General features: G+C 33.2%; 1 protein-coding gene across 1 annotated transcript in view; it reads right to left on the minus strand.

Moving 5' to 3' along the window:
- LOC108917708 (pikachurin) overlaps nucleotides 1–14,316 on the minus strand; it is a 232,074-nt gene that overhangs the window by 49,516 nt on the left and 168,242 nt on the right. Inside the window, exon 5 of the mRNA XM_018724445.1 lies at nucleotides 1,927–2,261. Coding sequence (XP_018579961.1) covers nucleotides 1,927–2,261 — 335 coding nt within the window. The remainder of the gene's footprint in view (nucleotides 1–1,926; nucleotides 2,262–14,316) is intronic.

Here is a 14,316-nt window from a genome sequence, read left to right on the forward strand (position 1 = left end):
TCTATATGGTTCCAACTTAGTGAGACATACTGTATATATGCAAGAAAATATTTTGTTCTTTCAAGAAAATTCTTTAATTATTTAAATACGTTACATTTTTACCCAGAAATATAGTTTCTTATTTTCAAAATAAATATTTGATACTTACGGTTAAACGAATTCTGTCCTTAATTTTATGATCTACAAGGATTTTATAGAAACATGTTTAGTATTGTATAATTAATATTATAATTAAAATAATTAATTAAGGAGATGTGTATACACAGAGCCTAAGTGGCTCCATCTATCCTGCTACTTCCAACTTACGCCATTTTGTGACCTGCTACAATTTTCTTTCAAGAAAACATAAGTTTGATTATAATATGCTACATTTGTCTTGAATAATTCCTACATTAATACTAAATTTTAAATATATATATACATATTTTAAGGAACTGGTAGTTTTGAAACAAAAATGTTTGCAGTTGATGATGAACTGTAAAAGATTTTGTAGTTAAAGTCCGAGATAATAAATTTCAAAACTATAAAAGATTTGAATTAAATTATATATATTTACAAATAATATAAATTCTAAGGAAAATTATAGATTACAGCAAATATTTCACATAGTTTGACGAAAGTATATACATTTGAATAGAATAAAATACATATACGGCAAATAATTCCAATTAAAATATATGCTCATTTGATCCAAATACTTTTTTTCAGTGTAGGGCAATTTATATTGTGCATAAAATGGGTAGCCAGTGAACTACGTCGCTAGAAACAGCAAAAATGAAAAAATAGAAATTTTCTTAAAATGGCATGGACAATATGTCCAATGGTGTGAAATACGTCACTGTTTATACAGGGTGTTTAAAACATACCACTGTCTTAAATTTTTATCAACATGGATCAAAAAATAGTTAACATCAGCTAAATTTCAATCAGATTACTAAAGTTTAAAAGAACTTTGACATCCTATATCTCAGAACCTATATAAAGATGGNTTCTTATTTGTGGAAGGGCGAAATGGGCGTTGACTATTAGACGCCTTCATTATAGCCATCCTTGTCTATCACATGGATTTCTATGGCTTACTTTATCGCTCTCACGTAACTTCTGATAGACCATCGGTACTTTCCTACACTGTATAATATTCTCCTTCTGTCCTATCACGGCCTAATTAGTGTGATTTAGTTAAAATACCTATACGCGGTTTGGACCATATCAATGTCCGATATGTCAAAATTGGAAGAAATGCCTGAAAGATGTCCAACAATTACAAAATATTTTATTTTATTAATAAAAAACCCTTTTCGTTTTTTAATAGTATCTTGCTTATTGTTAGAAATGGACCCAACAAATCCCGTATGACTATGCTCGACAAGGAACGTTCTTCCACAATCGCACTGATTTTTTCATGGCAGATTTCATAATAATACATTGAAATCTATCATTTTATCATATGACTATGCTCGACAGGGAACGTTCTATCCAAATATGTAAAAATATACAGGATGTTCCATTTAAATGAACAAAGTTAACATCCGCGGCCATTTTGTTTGGACTTAATTTTTTTTACTATCAATTTCTGTTACTGTTTGTATCACTTCATTAAAAAAATATTATAAATGCTGCAACTCCGTTGGAGATATCAGGTCTGGCAACCCCTATTTTAGTTTTATATTTTGCACATTAAGTTCGAAATTTTTTTATCAAAAAAGTTCTCTCTGTGAGCCTTGAAATTAACCCCTAAACAACGGTATGGGTCTCATGCCTTATTATCAAAATATGGCCAATTTAATTTTCACCAGCCACCGCTGATCCCCTCAAACTTACGGAGTTGCTGTTTACAAGATAGCGGAACCCCGAAGCATAATTCCTTCGAACCTACATCCCTTAAGTTCCCTACCCCGCAGCTCGCCCAATTACAACCCCACTCACCTATCCCGTATCCCTTCGTGGCCTCACCCCTCGGATCCAGCGCGAACTTGTACACGTGGTCGTTTACTTCCAGATGCCTAATGCACCCCCTGAGCCCTCTCGCCACGAGAAGCTTTTCCGTAAGGCCGGTGGTGTTGCCCGGGCCGCCGATGAACAGTGGCTCCCTGAAGGTTATCCTGGAGAAGAGGCCCTTGCTGCGACCCTGCACGTGCTTGCCGCCGTTCAGCTGCAGCCACGCGTCCCACCGGTGGCGGTAGAGGGTTACGTGGTTCCACTGGTTGAGGAGGACGGTTTCCTCGGAGCGGACGACGCCCACGCCCGAGCCGCAGTCGAATCTGGAAATGAAATGTACTTACAGGACCCACATTGTGTTAACAGCGTTTTTCGAAAACTTTTTAAATTTTTAGTTAAAAAGAAAGAGGAAGAAATTCCAAAATATTTTTCATAAGTGCCAATTATAAATATTTGTCCAGAAGCCGACAAACGATAACTTCAAATTCTGCGGGTGTTTTTTGCCAATTTGAGCAAAATCACATATAAAAAATGTTTTCTACACTGTAGAAAAATCGGTGTGAGTGAAAGCAATAAAGGTATGGAGTGAATCTATTGGGTGAAATGATTGAGTACATTTTTACTCAATATTAAGTATTTTGATAATTTTACTCATTTGTGATAATATTTGAACCAAACCTGAGTATTTTCACTCAAATATAGATAGTACCCGTTAAATAAATTCGTATTTGGTACACTTGTACCTAAATCGGAGTAAATGTCCTCATTATTGGGTGACCCCACCCCATTCCATGGTTGTCGTGCGTTATCTTTGTCTATTCCCATCGTCCCCATTAGGTCAACTCGTGGCGTGGTGTATGGCTTGTCGTGCTGGACAAGTATCCGTTTATACGATTATTTTGGGTCGAAATATGCTTCGTTTCCGAGATAGAGTGTTTAAATTTTAATTTTTTATTTATTGTTATTAATTATTTCAAAGAGTTTTAAAGATATTGACCCAAAATTTGAAAAACGCTTTGGAGGGATAAATGTGCATTTTTTGGGGTGATCCGAATATTTCTACTTGCACCAGTGGTGTTCTTGCGAGAATGCTACAATCTTCTTTGAAAAAACTTTTTCTCGTTTTGATATTTTTCGCCATCAATTTTGAATGAAATTGGTCTCTTCAATTTTTTTCATAGAATGCACCGTTCTTGAAGAAAAAAATAAAACATATTTTATTGCAAGTTGTGTATTTTTAATTTCTATTGATATGTTATCTAGTAGGTTCCTGTTAATATCTCTAAATAAAATATAACCATCAAATTTCGAGCCAATATCTTTAAAACTCTTTGAAATAATTAATAAAAATAAATAAAAAAATTAAAATTTAAACTCTGTATCTCGGAAATGAAGCATTTTTCCACCTATGTTTATTAGTCCAGGAAATATAGAGTTGGACGCGACTTTTTGTTTCGGCAAGCTGAATTTATCACTATAGATTTTAAATATTATGTACAATAAACATATTAGTTTCCACAGTCATAAAAATGGGGGGAAGATTGTTTACAGGGTGGTTAATTGTATAATTTTTACGTAAATTCACGTTTTTCGCTTATAACTTTTTTCCGTTAATTTCCACGAAAAAACAGTATAGTACTTTTTTTTTCATCTTCAAAAGACTTACAAAACTATATCACGCTCGTGCGTCGTATATTTCATTTTGCAACTAAGGCTAAAAAATAAAAAAAATTCCATGTTGCAAATTTGAAATTAAAAAAAATTATAGATTTCAATGTATTATTATGAAATCTACCATGAAAAAAATCAGTGCGATTGTGGAAGGTCCTCGGGATCGTCCAGACTAATAATTAGTTGATTTGTTTATAAGGCCATAACTTATAAACTATTCAACTTACCAATTCCAGATTTTGTGTGAGTTATTAGACAGTGATAAGGAATGAGAGGATGCGATTCTAAAATGCTCTGGTAATTTATAAGCTGTACGCAGTTTATAAATGTCTAATTCAAAAATCATAAATAAATTTCTTCTCTTTATAACTTTTGATCTAATCAATATTTTTTGACGCTCGAGAGCTAGTTTTGTAGGTCTTTTGAAGACGAAAAAAAGTACTTTACTGTTTTCTCGTCAAAATGAACGGAAAAATTTATAAGCGAAAAACGTGAATTTGCGTAAAAATTAACCACCTTATAAACAATCTTCCACCCATTTGTATGACTGTGGAAATATGTTATTGTACATAATATTTAGCATCTATAGTGATAAATTCAGCTTGCCGGAACAGAAAGTTGCGAGTCTTTTTCACAAAATAACTTCGACAACCACCCCCTAAAATATTTCGCACATGTTTACAAACGCCCTGTATTGAGTCTCTACTAATACTTGATTAAATAAACGGATAGTCACCTTGTTAATATACTACTCTGTCACTACGTAAAGAAGATAGGAACACATTTAGGAAAATTAAAACAGGTAATATTAAAAAGTTATGAAATTGTACCAAAATACGATATGTTTCTACTCTTTTTTTATTATCAGTAAATTATTCCAATGAGCAACAATATTAAATCGTGAACAGTTTAAATTTAAGCAAAATCCGATCCTGCGTCAAACGAAGGGCAACGGAAATTAAATTCCCCTTTTCAGTTAAAATTCCGTATTGCCGCCCCAGAAAAGCTGCTACTACTAGTTCACTTCAAACCTGGTATAATATGACGGAATGGTAAGAAGACAAAACAACAAACTGCCATGTTAATTCGGTGAAACGAGAATGATGGAATACATTTTTATTTTGGTTTGTGAAGTCTTTTCGTATTGTAAGTGTATAGCTCTATAAAGTTATTTTTCTACAAAACTTTAATTGTCATTTTTGATGTTAAAAATGTCATTTTTTGACACGCGTGTTAAAAGTAAGTTACTTTTAACAGTTTTGTAGAAAAAATAGTGTATGATATACGTGTTAAAAGTGATTTTATTTTGTTCGTGAAGTTAAAAAACTCGCTACGCTCGTTTTTTAATCATCTTCACTCACAAAATAAAATCTTACTTTTAACACGTATATCATAAATAGCTATTATTCCAGTTTTTAGTGACGATACAGTGTATGTTTGTATTTTATTGTGTAAAAGCTTATATAAAAATCAAAAAAGAGTTGATATGGTTAGAGTCTACTTTTTGTCAGGAAAACGCGATCCTGTTGCAAGAAGACGATATCAGATGGATTATCCCGACCTATTAGTATCGAACAGGATAATGTTCGTAAAATTGATTAAACATTTAAGGGATTACGTGAGTTTTGAACGCCAATACGCTATTGTTGGAGGCGAACAAACTGAGAGAGGTAGAAACTTAGAACTAGAAATTGTAAACGTCGTGGAAGAGGATCTTGGTACCAATACTCGAAATTGTGTAATTTTCAGTTACTAGTTACAAAAATTGCAAATACTGCTGGTTGTCACTCGCATAAATCACATAAAAACCAGCTAGCATATATTAAATTGAAATAATTATTGTGTTTTTATGATAATAATACTTTTAAATAAAGTAAAATAATATTTCTGATATTAATTCCCGTACAAGCAATTCCTTCTTGTTGTTTATTTTATTCATCGCTAGGTATTCAAGTAGAAACAAAATATAATCGCACAAGAAAACTGTCTCCTAATTAAAAAGCAGAGCGTATAAGAGTTTAAGTAATTAAATCTAGAAGCGAAGAAGGCTTTAAGAAGTAACGAAAACAATTTGATAATCTACTTATTCGTCGGCCCCACTTTTTCTTTTTCATTTCCTTCACTTGTAAATACTAACTAAGAGAAGACAACTGAAAAATTGCATAATTAAGATTAAGGAAAAACTTGGTTTGTTATTCGCTCGGGATTCGAGGGGTATTAAAGTTTGATGTTTTTTTGCTTGAAAAGTGAAATTAGAATGTCCAGAGTAAATAAAGGAAATATTCAGAATTAAATGACTACAGTTTGCATTTTATTTTAATCATTTTGCCTTCTTTAACAAACTGGTTGAAAAGTGTATGAAATATTCCCTCTAGTCTTTGTTTCTCACCATCAAAGACTTCTTAGATAGATGAATTTATAAATAGTATATTAAGTATTAATGCCAGTAAAATGATATGTTTGGAAATCGAGACTAAAATATCCAAAATTAATAAGATTCTTAATGATCAATATTCAATAAATTTGATTAAAACAAAAAAAATAATATTTTAAAATATACAGGATGTCCCGCATAAGAACCGACACAGGACAGGTGCATGTAGGGGTGTTCAAAATATTGTAATTTAACCAAACTTACCTATATACAAAGTTGTACCCCTGAGGAGTTATTATCCTTCAAATTGGGGCCCTAAATTTAGAAAAAAATTAATATCTCTGCAACACTTTACCGTAGAAGAGCCAAATTTGATACATGATTTAGGTTTATTACTGATCTTCTTTGACTATGATTTAAAGTTAATTGAAACACTACAAGGTGTTCATTGGGGATGACTCACCCCTAAAATTGACACGCATTCCGAAGTAGTTCTGCCAATATTTTGGAAAACTAAAGAATAGACCGCCTAGCCGGGTGTATTGGCCGGCGGATTTCGATGTGCCGAGTCAAGCATCACGGACGTGGGCCGGAATTTGGATGGGTGACCTAAGGCAGGCTCGGGGACGTGGCTGTGGTAGCCTACCAGAGACCTGAGTCGCCCAACATTTGCCGCACGCGTGTGGTCCCCGATAAATGGTAATGAGAGCAGAGCAAGAAATCTCTGTATCTCAAGACCATGCTATCATACATAAACTGTACGAGACTTTGCCACCAAGCCATCCGTGTAGTAAATAAGATGGTTTGAAGAAAAGTACTCGAGTAATGAAGGAGGGTGAACAAAGGGCCTAATAAGGCCTAAGTGCCGTGGTGGAAGACAATTCCACCACCCCTCCGACATACATATAAGAATAGATATTTTAGGCCTTAAAAGGTACGGTGGGTGGCGTTTGTCCTCTGTAGCTGAGGGATATATCGAAAAGTCTGTGGAGAATAAAGATCAATTTTCAAACAAGATCTTACATGGAAATTTTCGAGGAAATTCTACGGCGACAGAAAGCGATATCGCAGCCTAGATTGTTATTACAAAATGTGCAGCAACTATAGAATCATCAGAAAAGAACGTTTTAAACTCGAATTTTATTGCTCCAATGAATTTTCATAACTGTTCAAATTGTAATTTTGTCTTTAATAAAAATTGATTTTTAAAATTCTACATTTACTAGATTACTTACCACCTCCTAATCGGTAAGTAACACATACCGATCGCTAATTCGTAAATGTCACAAAAGTCCCAACAAATTCAGTAATGATGTAAAAAGTACCTGAGCGTGCAAAAATATTTCCACACTTCAAACAGAATAGGAAAACAAGTAGGTAAGTATTTACAGAAGTTCAGAAGCAGTACTGAAACGATTTCTATAAAATTAATGTGTGTATACAAAATGAGGGATGGTTTTACTTCAGTTCAAATCATTTTCAAATAATTATGCGATTGTAGCAGGAGGGTTTAAAACTTCGGTAGTTAGTTCCAGCTTCACGTTTACGAATTTGAACATGAAAATCGATTCAAACTGAATTCCCCACTGATCAAAGTTGGAAACATTTTTGTTTTCCTTTTATATTAATCAATTTTACAATATGTTAGCATATCTGCATTGGAATATTAACTAAGAACAAACAGGAACTAAATGAATGATTACAGTGACGATAATCAAATAAATAAGTATTACTAAACTATACAAATTTACAGACTTTGTAAAAACGCGAAATTCTCTGGATAAATTGAAAAGTACACTTGAAACCAGACTTTTACAATTCTTACAAATCCTTTAAAGTTGTTTTATCAGACAACTAATAAAATCTCTTCCTTCCACAAAAGAATCAATTTAGTCCATTATCGCCTAGCTAAATATTCCAAGAAACCCCTGAATTGGCGGTTAGAGTGAAACCGAGACCGAAATAATTATTCCTTCCTTTATAGCAGCTATTATCGTTTGCTTTATAACCAACATTCGACATAGCCTATGTATAAATCCACGAAACATTAATAAACTGTAGTTTAATGCAAAGCTTAGAGGGTAAAATTATTTCTCAGAAAATTGAAAAGCGAAGGCTGGCCTTAAATAATATAGTATCTCAAAAAACGTAAGCGATTATGATCGAATCGATCAAATTGCGAGGCAATAGCAGAAATGAAATATTAACTGTAAGTATACTACTAAATTTTCTTTTGTTATTGATCTTATCCAAAATAATTTGTTTTCTATGAAACTATATAATTTTAAGTCGTATTTCTTCAAACTATTTAGTTTTGCGTTAAATTATTTTGTTTATGTCTTCATTACTTCCTAGGGTACCCTACATAATTTTTATTTAAGTAATATTAACAAATCGGGTCCGTAGTATAGTTGTTACGATCTGAATTGGAACCGCATATAAACATTTAACTCATAAATTCTACGGAATCCATATACGTCCAGGACAATTTAGCCCTGTCTCATCTAGATATACTATATTCCGAGCTATATTACCATATAATTACCATAAGATTGTCAAGTTTTTTATGTTTAAAATCGCATTGTAATAAAGCATGTCGTAAAATATCGATAAAGATTTATAATTATAATCAGGATAATCGCTTAATTTATCTCGAATCATATTTAAAGTAGGCACTTTATTTTCTTTATACATATTATAAATTGTGCGCCGCATTACATCTGGTAAAATCGTCAATTTTCTTTAATTTTGTATTTTTCCGTTTCCTCTTTGTACCGTGATCAATACTTCTTTAATTACGCGATAAATTGTCGTTTTTGATGTCTTAGTTAATTCGTTAATCCGTTTCCTAACTTTATCACATTGTTCACTATTTTCAATTTTCAAACATTCATATACAGGGTTTCCCGAAATTAATGGGACACAGAGCAAGAGTAGATTCCTTACATCAAAATAATGCGATTAAGCTAAACTTACCAAAGTCCATTTGTGGCTAATAAAAAATGTACAGGGCGTTAAAGTTGAATTTTGAATTCGAAATTCTTAAAATTCTTAGAAAGTTTTCAAAGGATTCTTTTGAAAATTTGGATTAGGGGGTTTTCTCGGACGAGAAAAACGAATCCGTACTTAATTTTGCTGTAGACGCTAGAGGGCGCTACGAAATGTATGTAGAAAAATATTGTTCTCCTGCCTATTTTTTACAAATAAGGGATACTTGTTTTAAGTCGATAAATTTAACCGTTTTCGATTTATTTCTTGTTTTTCTATTGGATGCAATAAAATAAAATAAAATAAAAGTTTTTAAAAACTTTCGTAGACCCACTGATAAAAAAGTTATAACCAGTTTTTATCAACCAAGAGTACATTTCGTAGCGCCCTCTAGCGTCTACAGCAAAATTAAGTATGGATTCGTTTTTCTCGTCCCAGAAAACCCCCTGATCCAAATTTTCAAAAGAATCCTTTGAAAACGTTCTAAGAATTTTAAGAATTTCGAATTCAAAATTTCAACTTTAACGCCCTGCAACTTTTTTATTAGCCACAAATCGACCAAGGCAAGTTTGGATTAATCGCATTATTTTGATGTAAGGAATCTACCCTTGCTCTGTGTCCCATTAATTTCGGGACACCCTGTATATTTAATATAATACGTTGACTTTTTAAGTGTAAAACTTTGTTTTTAAACTCTGAGTTGGTTTCGATACGAGTTATTTCGTTATCCTCCGCTTCAAAGAGTCTCCAGAGAGCCACGCTAAATTACTAGATAATTACATATAACATTTATTTTAATAAATATTACTCTTTACTGGTTACGATATGAACAAATAATAATATCAACTAATAAATAATAATACGTATTATACCAACAACATACCCCGCCAAGCAATGATCTGCACTGTACTGGCAAAGAGGCAAAGCTAAGTGAACCCGTGTACCATACAAAAAAAATTATTTACGACCTAGTGGACCAATACAGGTTTGCTTTGATGACCAGCGCGCCGCCGTCAATTCTACATCAGGCGGACTAGTTTACCAATATCGGACTCGCCGAATTGCTATTCGAGTATAAATTACGAGACACATCATAATCAAAGTATAGGAAGAAATTTCAGGAGAAGTGCATACGGTCCTGTGCTTTAAGATTTACAGGTTCCAATTGACATCGTAACAACTATAACTGTTATTAGAAAATTTGAAAGTAAAATGACCTTAAAAATAACCGATACATGATAACTATAGGTATTAATATTAGATTATTCAAAAGTGTCGCAAATAAAAGTATTAGTTTTAACATCATTTAATAGATAACTGATAGACGACGGCAACTGCTATCAGAACATTAGAAAGTGTAGCGTTTTCCTTAAAAATCATTTAACAGGTAACTAATAACGTATCGCATTATTTCAATAAAATTCCCGAAACAATTTCGTTAGACAGATGACCCGGAACTGAAAAAAATACTTCGTACCATCCTCTAGGATGTTACAAACTGTCGAACATTAATAAACCGTAGTTTATTACATCGGCTCGCGTATCAAATTGCCTCCGAGCGAATTAGTGCCGCTGAAGCTTGGTATAAGTGACATAATAGATTGCCCTAAGAAAAGGGCCCTTAGACTGGCGTTTTTGAACGGCGTCTTGCCAGACGAGGGTTTTTGTCCATTTCAATCGTGGATTAATTATTCGGAAATCTATAAAGTACGCCGAGAACAGTAGTTGGATGTGTAACTGAAATAATTGGAAAACTAAGTTTCAGTTCGGATAGAATGCAGATTCTTGAGGTAAAAATGAGGTAATTAAACTTACTCCTATCCGAGGGACGTTTTTCCAAATAACTGTAAAAAGCTTTATCCCATTTAAATAAAATTTAGTACAGTAACACTGCTGTGCGTAGTAGTATGGTAGTAATTTAAAAATAATTTACAGAAACAGGAAAAATTATTTCATCTTTAAGCAAATATGGCCGTATTGTTTGTGACGTTAAAATTTAGTTCTTATTTCATAATAAATATAAGGTTTTTCCTTACCTACGTATTTTTTTGTATTCTAACACATTTATATTAGAAATGTAATGTAGGTAATGGAGTCTTGAAAGAAAATATTTGACTAAAAGCCGAAGTTGCTTGTGTAGGATTACTTCCACCAAAATCTAAAGAAATTTACAAGGAATATTCGTTATACAAAACTTAGAAGATGGAAAATCAAGAACAAACAAACTCATAATACGTTTTCTAGGAGTATTTTTTACAGTAGATTAGTTATCAAATTATTGCTGTACGTTGATAAATTGCAATCTGTCGTATTTAGTCACGAAAATACAAGTCTTCGACTAAGTGGTATTCAATTCTCAAATCTACGTTGAAAGTCTAGGAAAATTTGCTATTAGCAAATATCACAGGTTGATTACTTTTATAAAACAGAAGCGCTTTGGATATCTGTACAACCAAAAAATCATAGATTTTTTTTTAAAAGAAGAAATAACAATTTATTTATACTTTGATGAAATTACATTTTTTTTTATTTATTTTAAGTCGTTTCACCAAATGATTGTTTTATGTTTAGGTAGCTGCTACTTTTGTTATTGTTGGTAGATGCAGATGTAACTAGTGCCGGCAAAAACCGAAAAAAAGTGAAACGGTTAAGCGAGTTCTGTAAAAACCGATTTCAGATAAAACCGGTTAGTCGACTAGTGGTTAAAATCGGATATTTAAAAACCGGTTATTCGAATAACCGAATAACGGTTACCCGAATAATGGCCAAAACCCGATAACTGAAAATCGGTGTTTTGAAAAACTGACGGGATACTTACCTATACGATGTTATTCTCATATTCACACATTTAAAATTTTAAAGTTAAAATTAATGATGAAAGTTAAAATGTTAAAATAGTTAAAACAGTTGAACCTAATAAACTGTGATTCTTCAATTTATTATTTAGGTGTATAAATGGGTTTGGTGGTTTGGTGTTTGGGGTATGTGCCAGGATAAAAATAAAATAAATGGTATTTCCCTTAATAGTTCAACCTAATATTTGTAGTAGGTATCTACTATGTATGTACTATGTAGCCAATGTCAATATCTATATAATACTAAGACTATATTATAGTGTTATTGGCTATAAAGAAAGAATCCAATTATTCGGATATTTGAAGAATCGAATAAACGGTTTTCGGGTTGCGTAAAAATCCAAATTATCCGAAACCGTTTATCCAAAAAACCGATTTCAGTTGCTCGCACTAGATGTAACAAACTAGTAATGTGTATAGAGCATGTAGAAGAAAGGACTGATAGTCTACTGGTTTACCTACCATTCACAAAAACTCACAAAAAGCGGTCTTTCACAATTTTAAGTGATGGTCAGCGAATATTTTTAGTATCTAGTATCGAAAATATCTAAGTTGGCATAGGGGAAAATGTATAGCATTATATAGTTCAACACTTTCGAACAAATCAAGATTGGGAAAAAATTTAAACGAGAACAATGCTGAAGTTGCCTCTATTGCTTGTTTTACGGTTACTGCCAACACCATGTTCTAGTGCTTTTTATACGGTTGCAGTAACAAAGAAAATTAAAAAAAATAAATTAATCATACTTATTTCAGCTTTTCTGCACATTATGAATAGTAGTTTCTCACTGAAATAATCTAGATTAATATTATCAAAAATTACCATACTTTCGAATTAATAACACGACGTGTCCTGTTACGACGAACGACAACCAGAGACAATTAGAAGCAGCTAAGAAGTCATGTGACCAATTACATTTTACTCATGTTTGTGTGATCTTTTACTCCGTACCAATTACATTTTACTCATGTTTGTGTGATCTTTTACTCCGTACCTAGTTTTATACTGAACCAATTACCCTGAAGACGATTTATGTGTTCTATTCGCTCTGATCCAAAACTGTGGTGAAAAACTTTAATATTGTTTCCGAATTATTTGGACATCCGCATTCTCAGTACACATTGAGGATATTTTCATCCTTTACTATTAAGGCGGTCGCGGTCCCGTCCCGTCGCGGATCGCGCTAGTCTCGATCGCGCGCGGCGGAGTTTCTTCCCATGTTTTATAAAGTATGTATTCGCATTAGACGTTCTCGAGCTCGTCTCGCTCGCATCGCGTTCTCCACCGATCTTTTCCAAAGAATCTCGGGAGACTGCGATGCATTCGAGACGAGCTTCCTCTTCTATATAACTCATTTTTTAACTACTAAAACAATACCTCAAGAGCGCGAGCAGAATTGTGTGCCTTTGCCAAATGCAACTGATTTTGGAAAAGACCGCGATCAGCTCAGCCCAGAACGGACCTTGATGCGACGGGACCGCGTCCGCTTAAAAAGTTGTTCAGAATTTGATCTTCTACAACTTTTATAAAGGTCAATTTGCTCTAAAAAAATCTTTAGGAAACCACCCTCATGGCGCAAGTCGTACCAGGAGTTGGAGTGTGATCCTTTGGTTGGATACTCAGGAGGCAGTCCCCAAGCAACCCTGGAAAAATCATCCTGTTTGGATTTTTTTTATAAAATGATGTATTTATTGGATTATTAGTTAATTAGGTATTTTTACCACTAATTAATTAAATCACTTGGGCAAATTTTATTAACCCATGATATTTTTCAAAAACGGTCTAAAGGAATACCTACATTCAAAAACCATCCTAAAAAATCGAAGTTTCGATTTTTTCTATTTAACTTATACAGGCTGTTACAAATTCGCTTCTCACTACAGGGATCTCGGAAACAGTAAGAGCTACGAAGTAGCTAAATGGGGGCAAAGTTGCGTAATCAGGGGACCAACATTATGCCTCTAAAAAATCAAGGCTAACATGATTATCTCCGTTTCTGTTTCATTTCAGCCTTGTTTGAGGCGATATTGAAAAAAGAACAACACTTTCTCATTTCCACTTTTTGCCCTCATTCGAATGCCATAATCAATTTTTGTATGTAACGTTTCGCCTCTCCAGGACCATCATCAACTTCATTTTTTTAAATACGACCCTAGAAATTTTATTACATTTTTTGCAAGCCTTCATGACCCCCAATACTGTACTGCCTCAGCCTGAACCAGATTCAGACGTTTTGTCTCGAAAAATTCATCTTCAGTGTATTCGTCTCGTCGCATATTTATCTAAATTTATTATTTAGATTTCTTTGTTTATTGAATTATCGTACACTGTAAGTGTCGTTAGACCCTGTGAAATCCATCTAGTTATTTAAAGTATTATTACCACCACGCGTTACAATAAAACATTTATTGTTATCAACTATTACCATCACTTGGTCATACATAACTCAATAAGTTGATGCGTCAAAATTAAAACATTATTACAATTTT

Source organism: Anoplophora glabripennis, unplaced genomic scaffold, assembly GCF_000390285.2.
Source record: "Anoplophora glabripennis isolate ALB-LARVAE unplaced genomic scaffold, Agla_2.0 scaffold61, whole genome shotgun sequence".
Lineage (NCBI taxonomy): Eukaryota > Metazoa > Arthropoda > Insecta > Coleoptera > Cerambycidae > Anoplophora > Anoplophora glabripennis.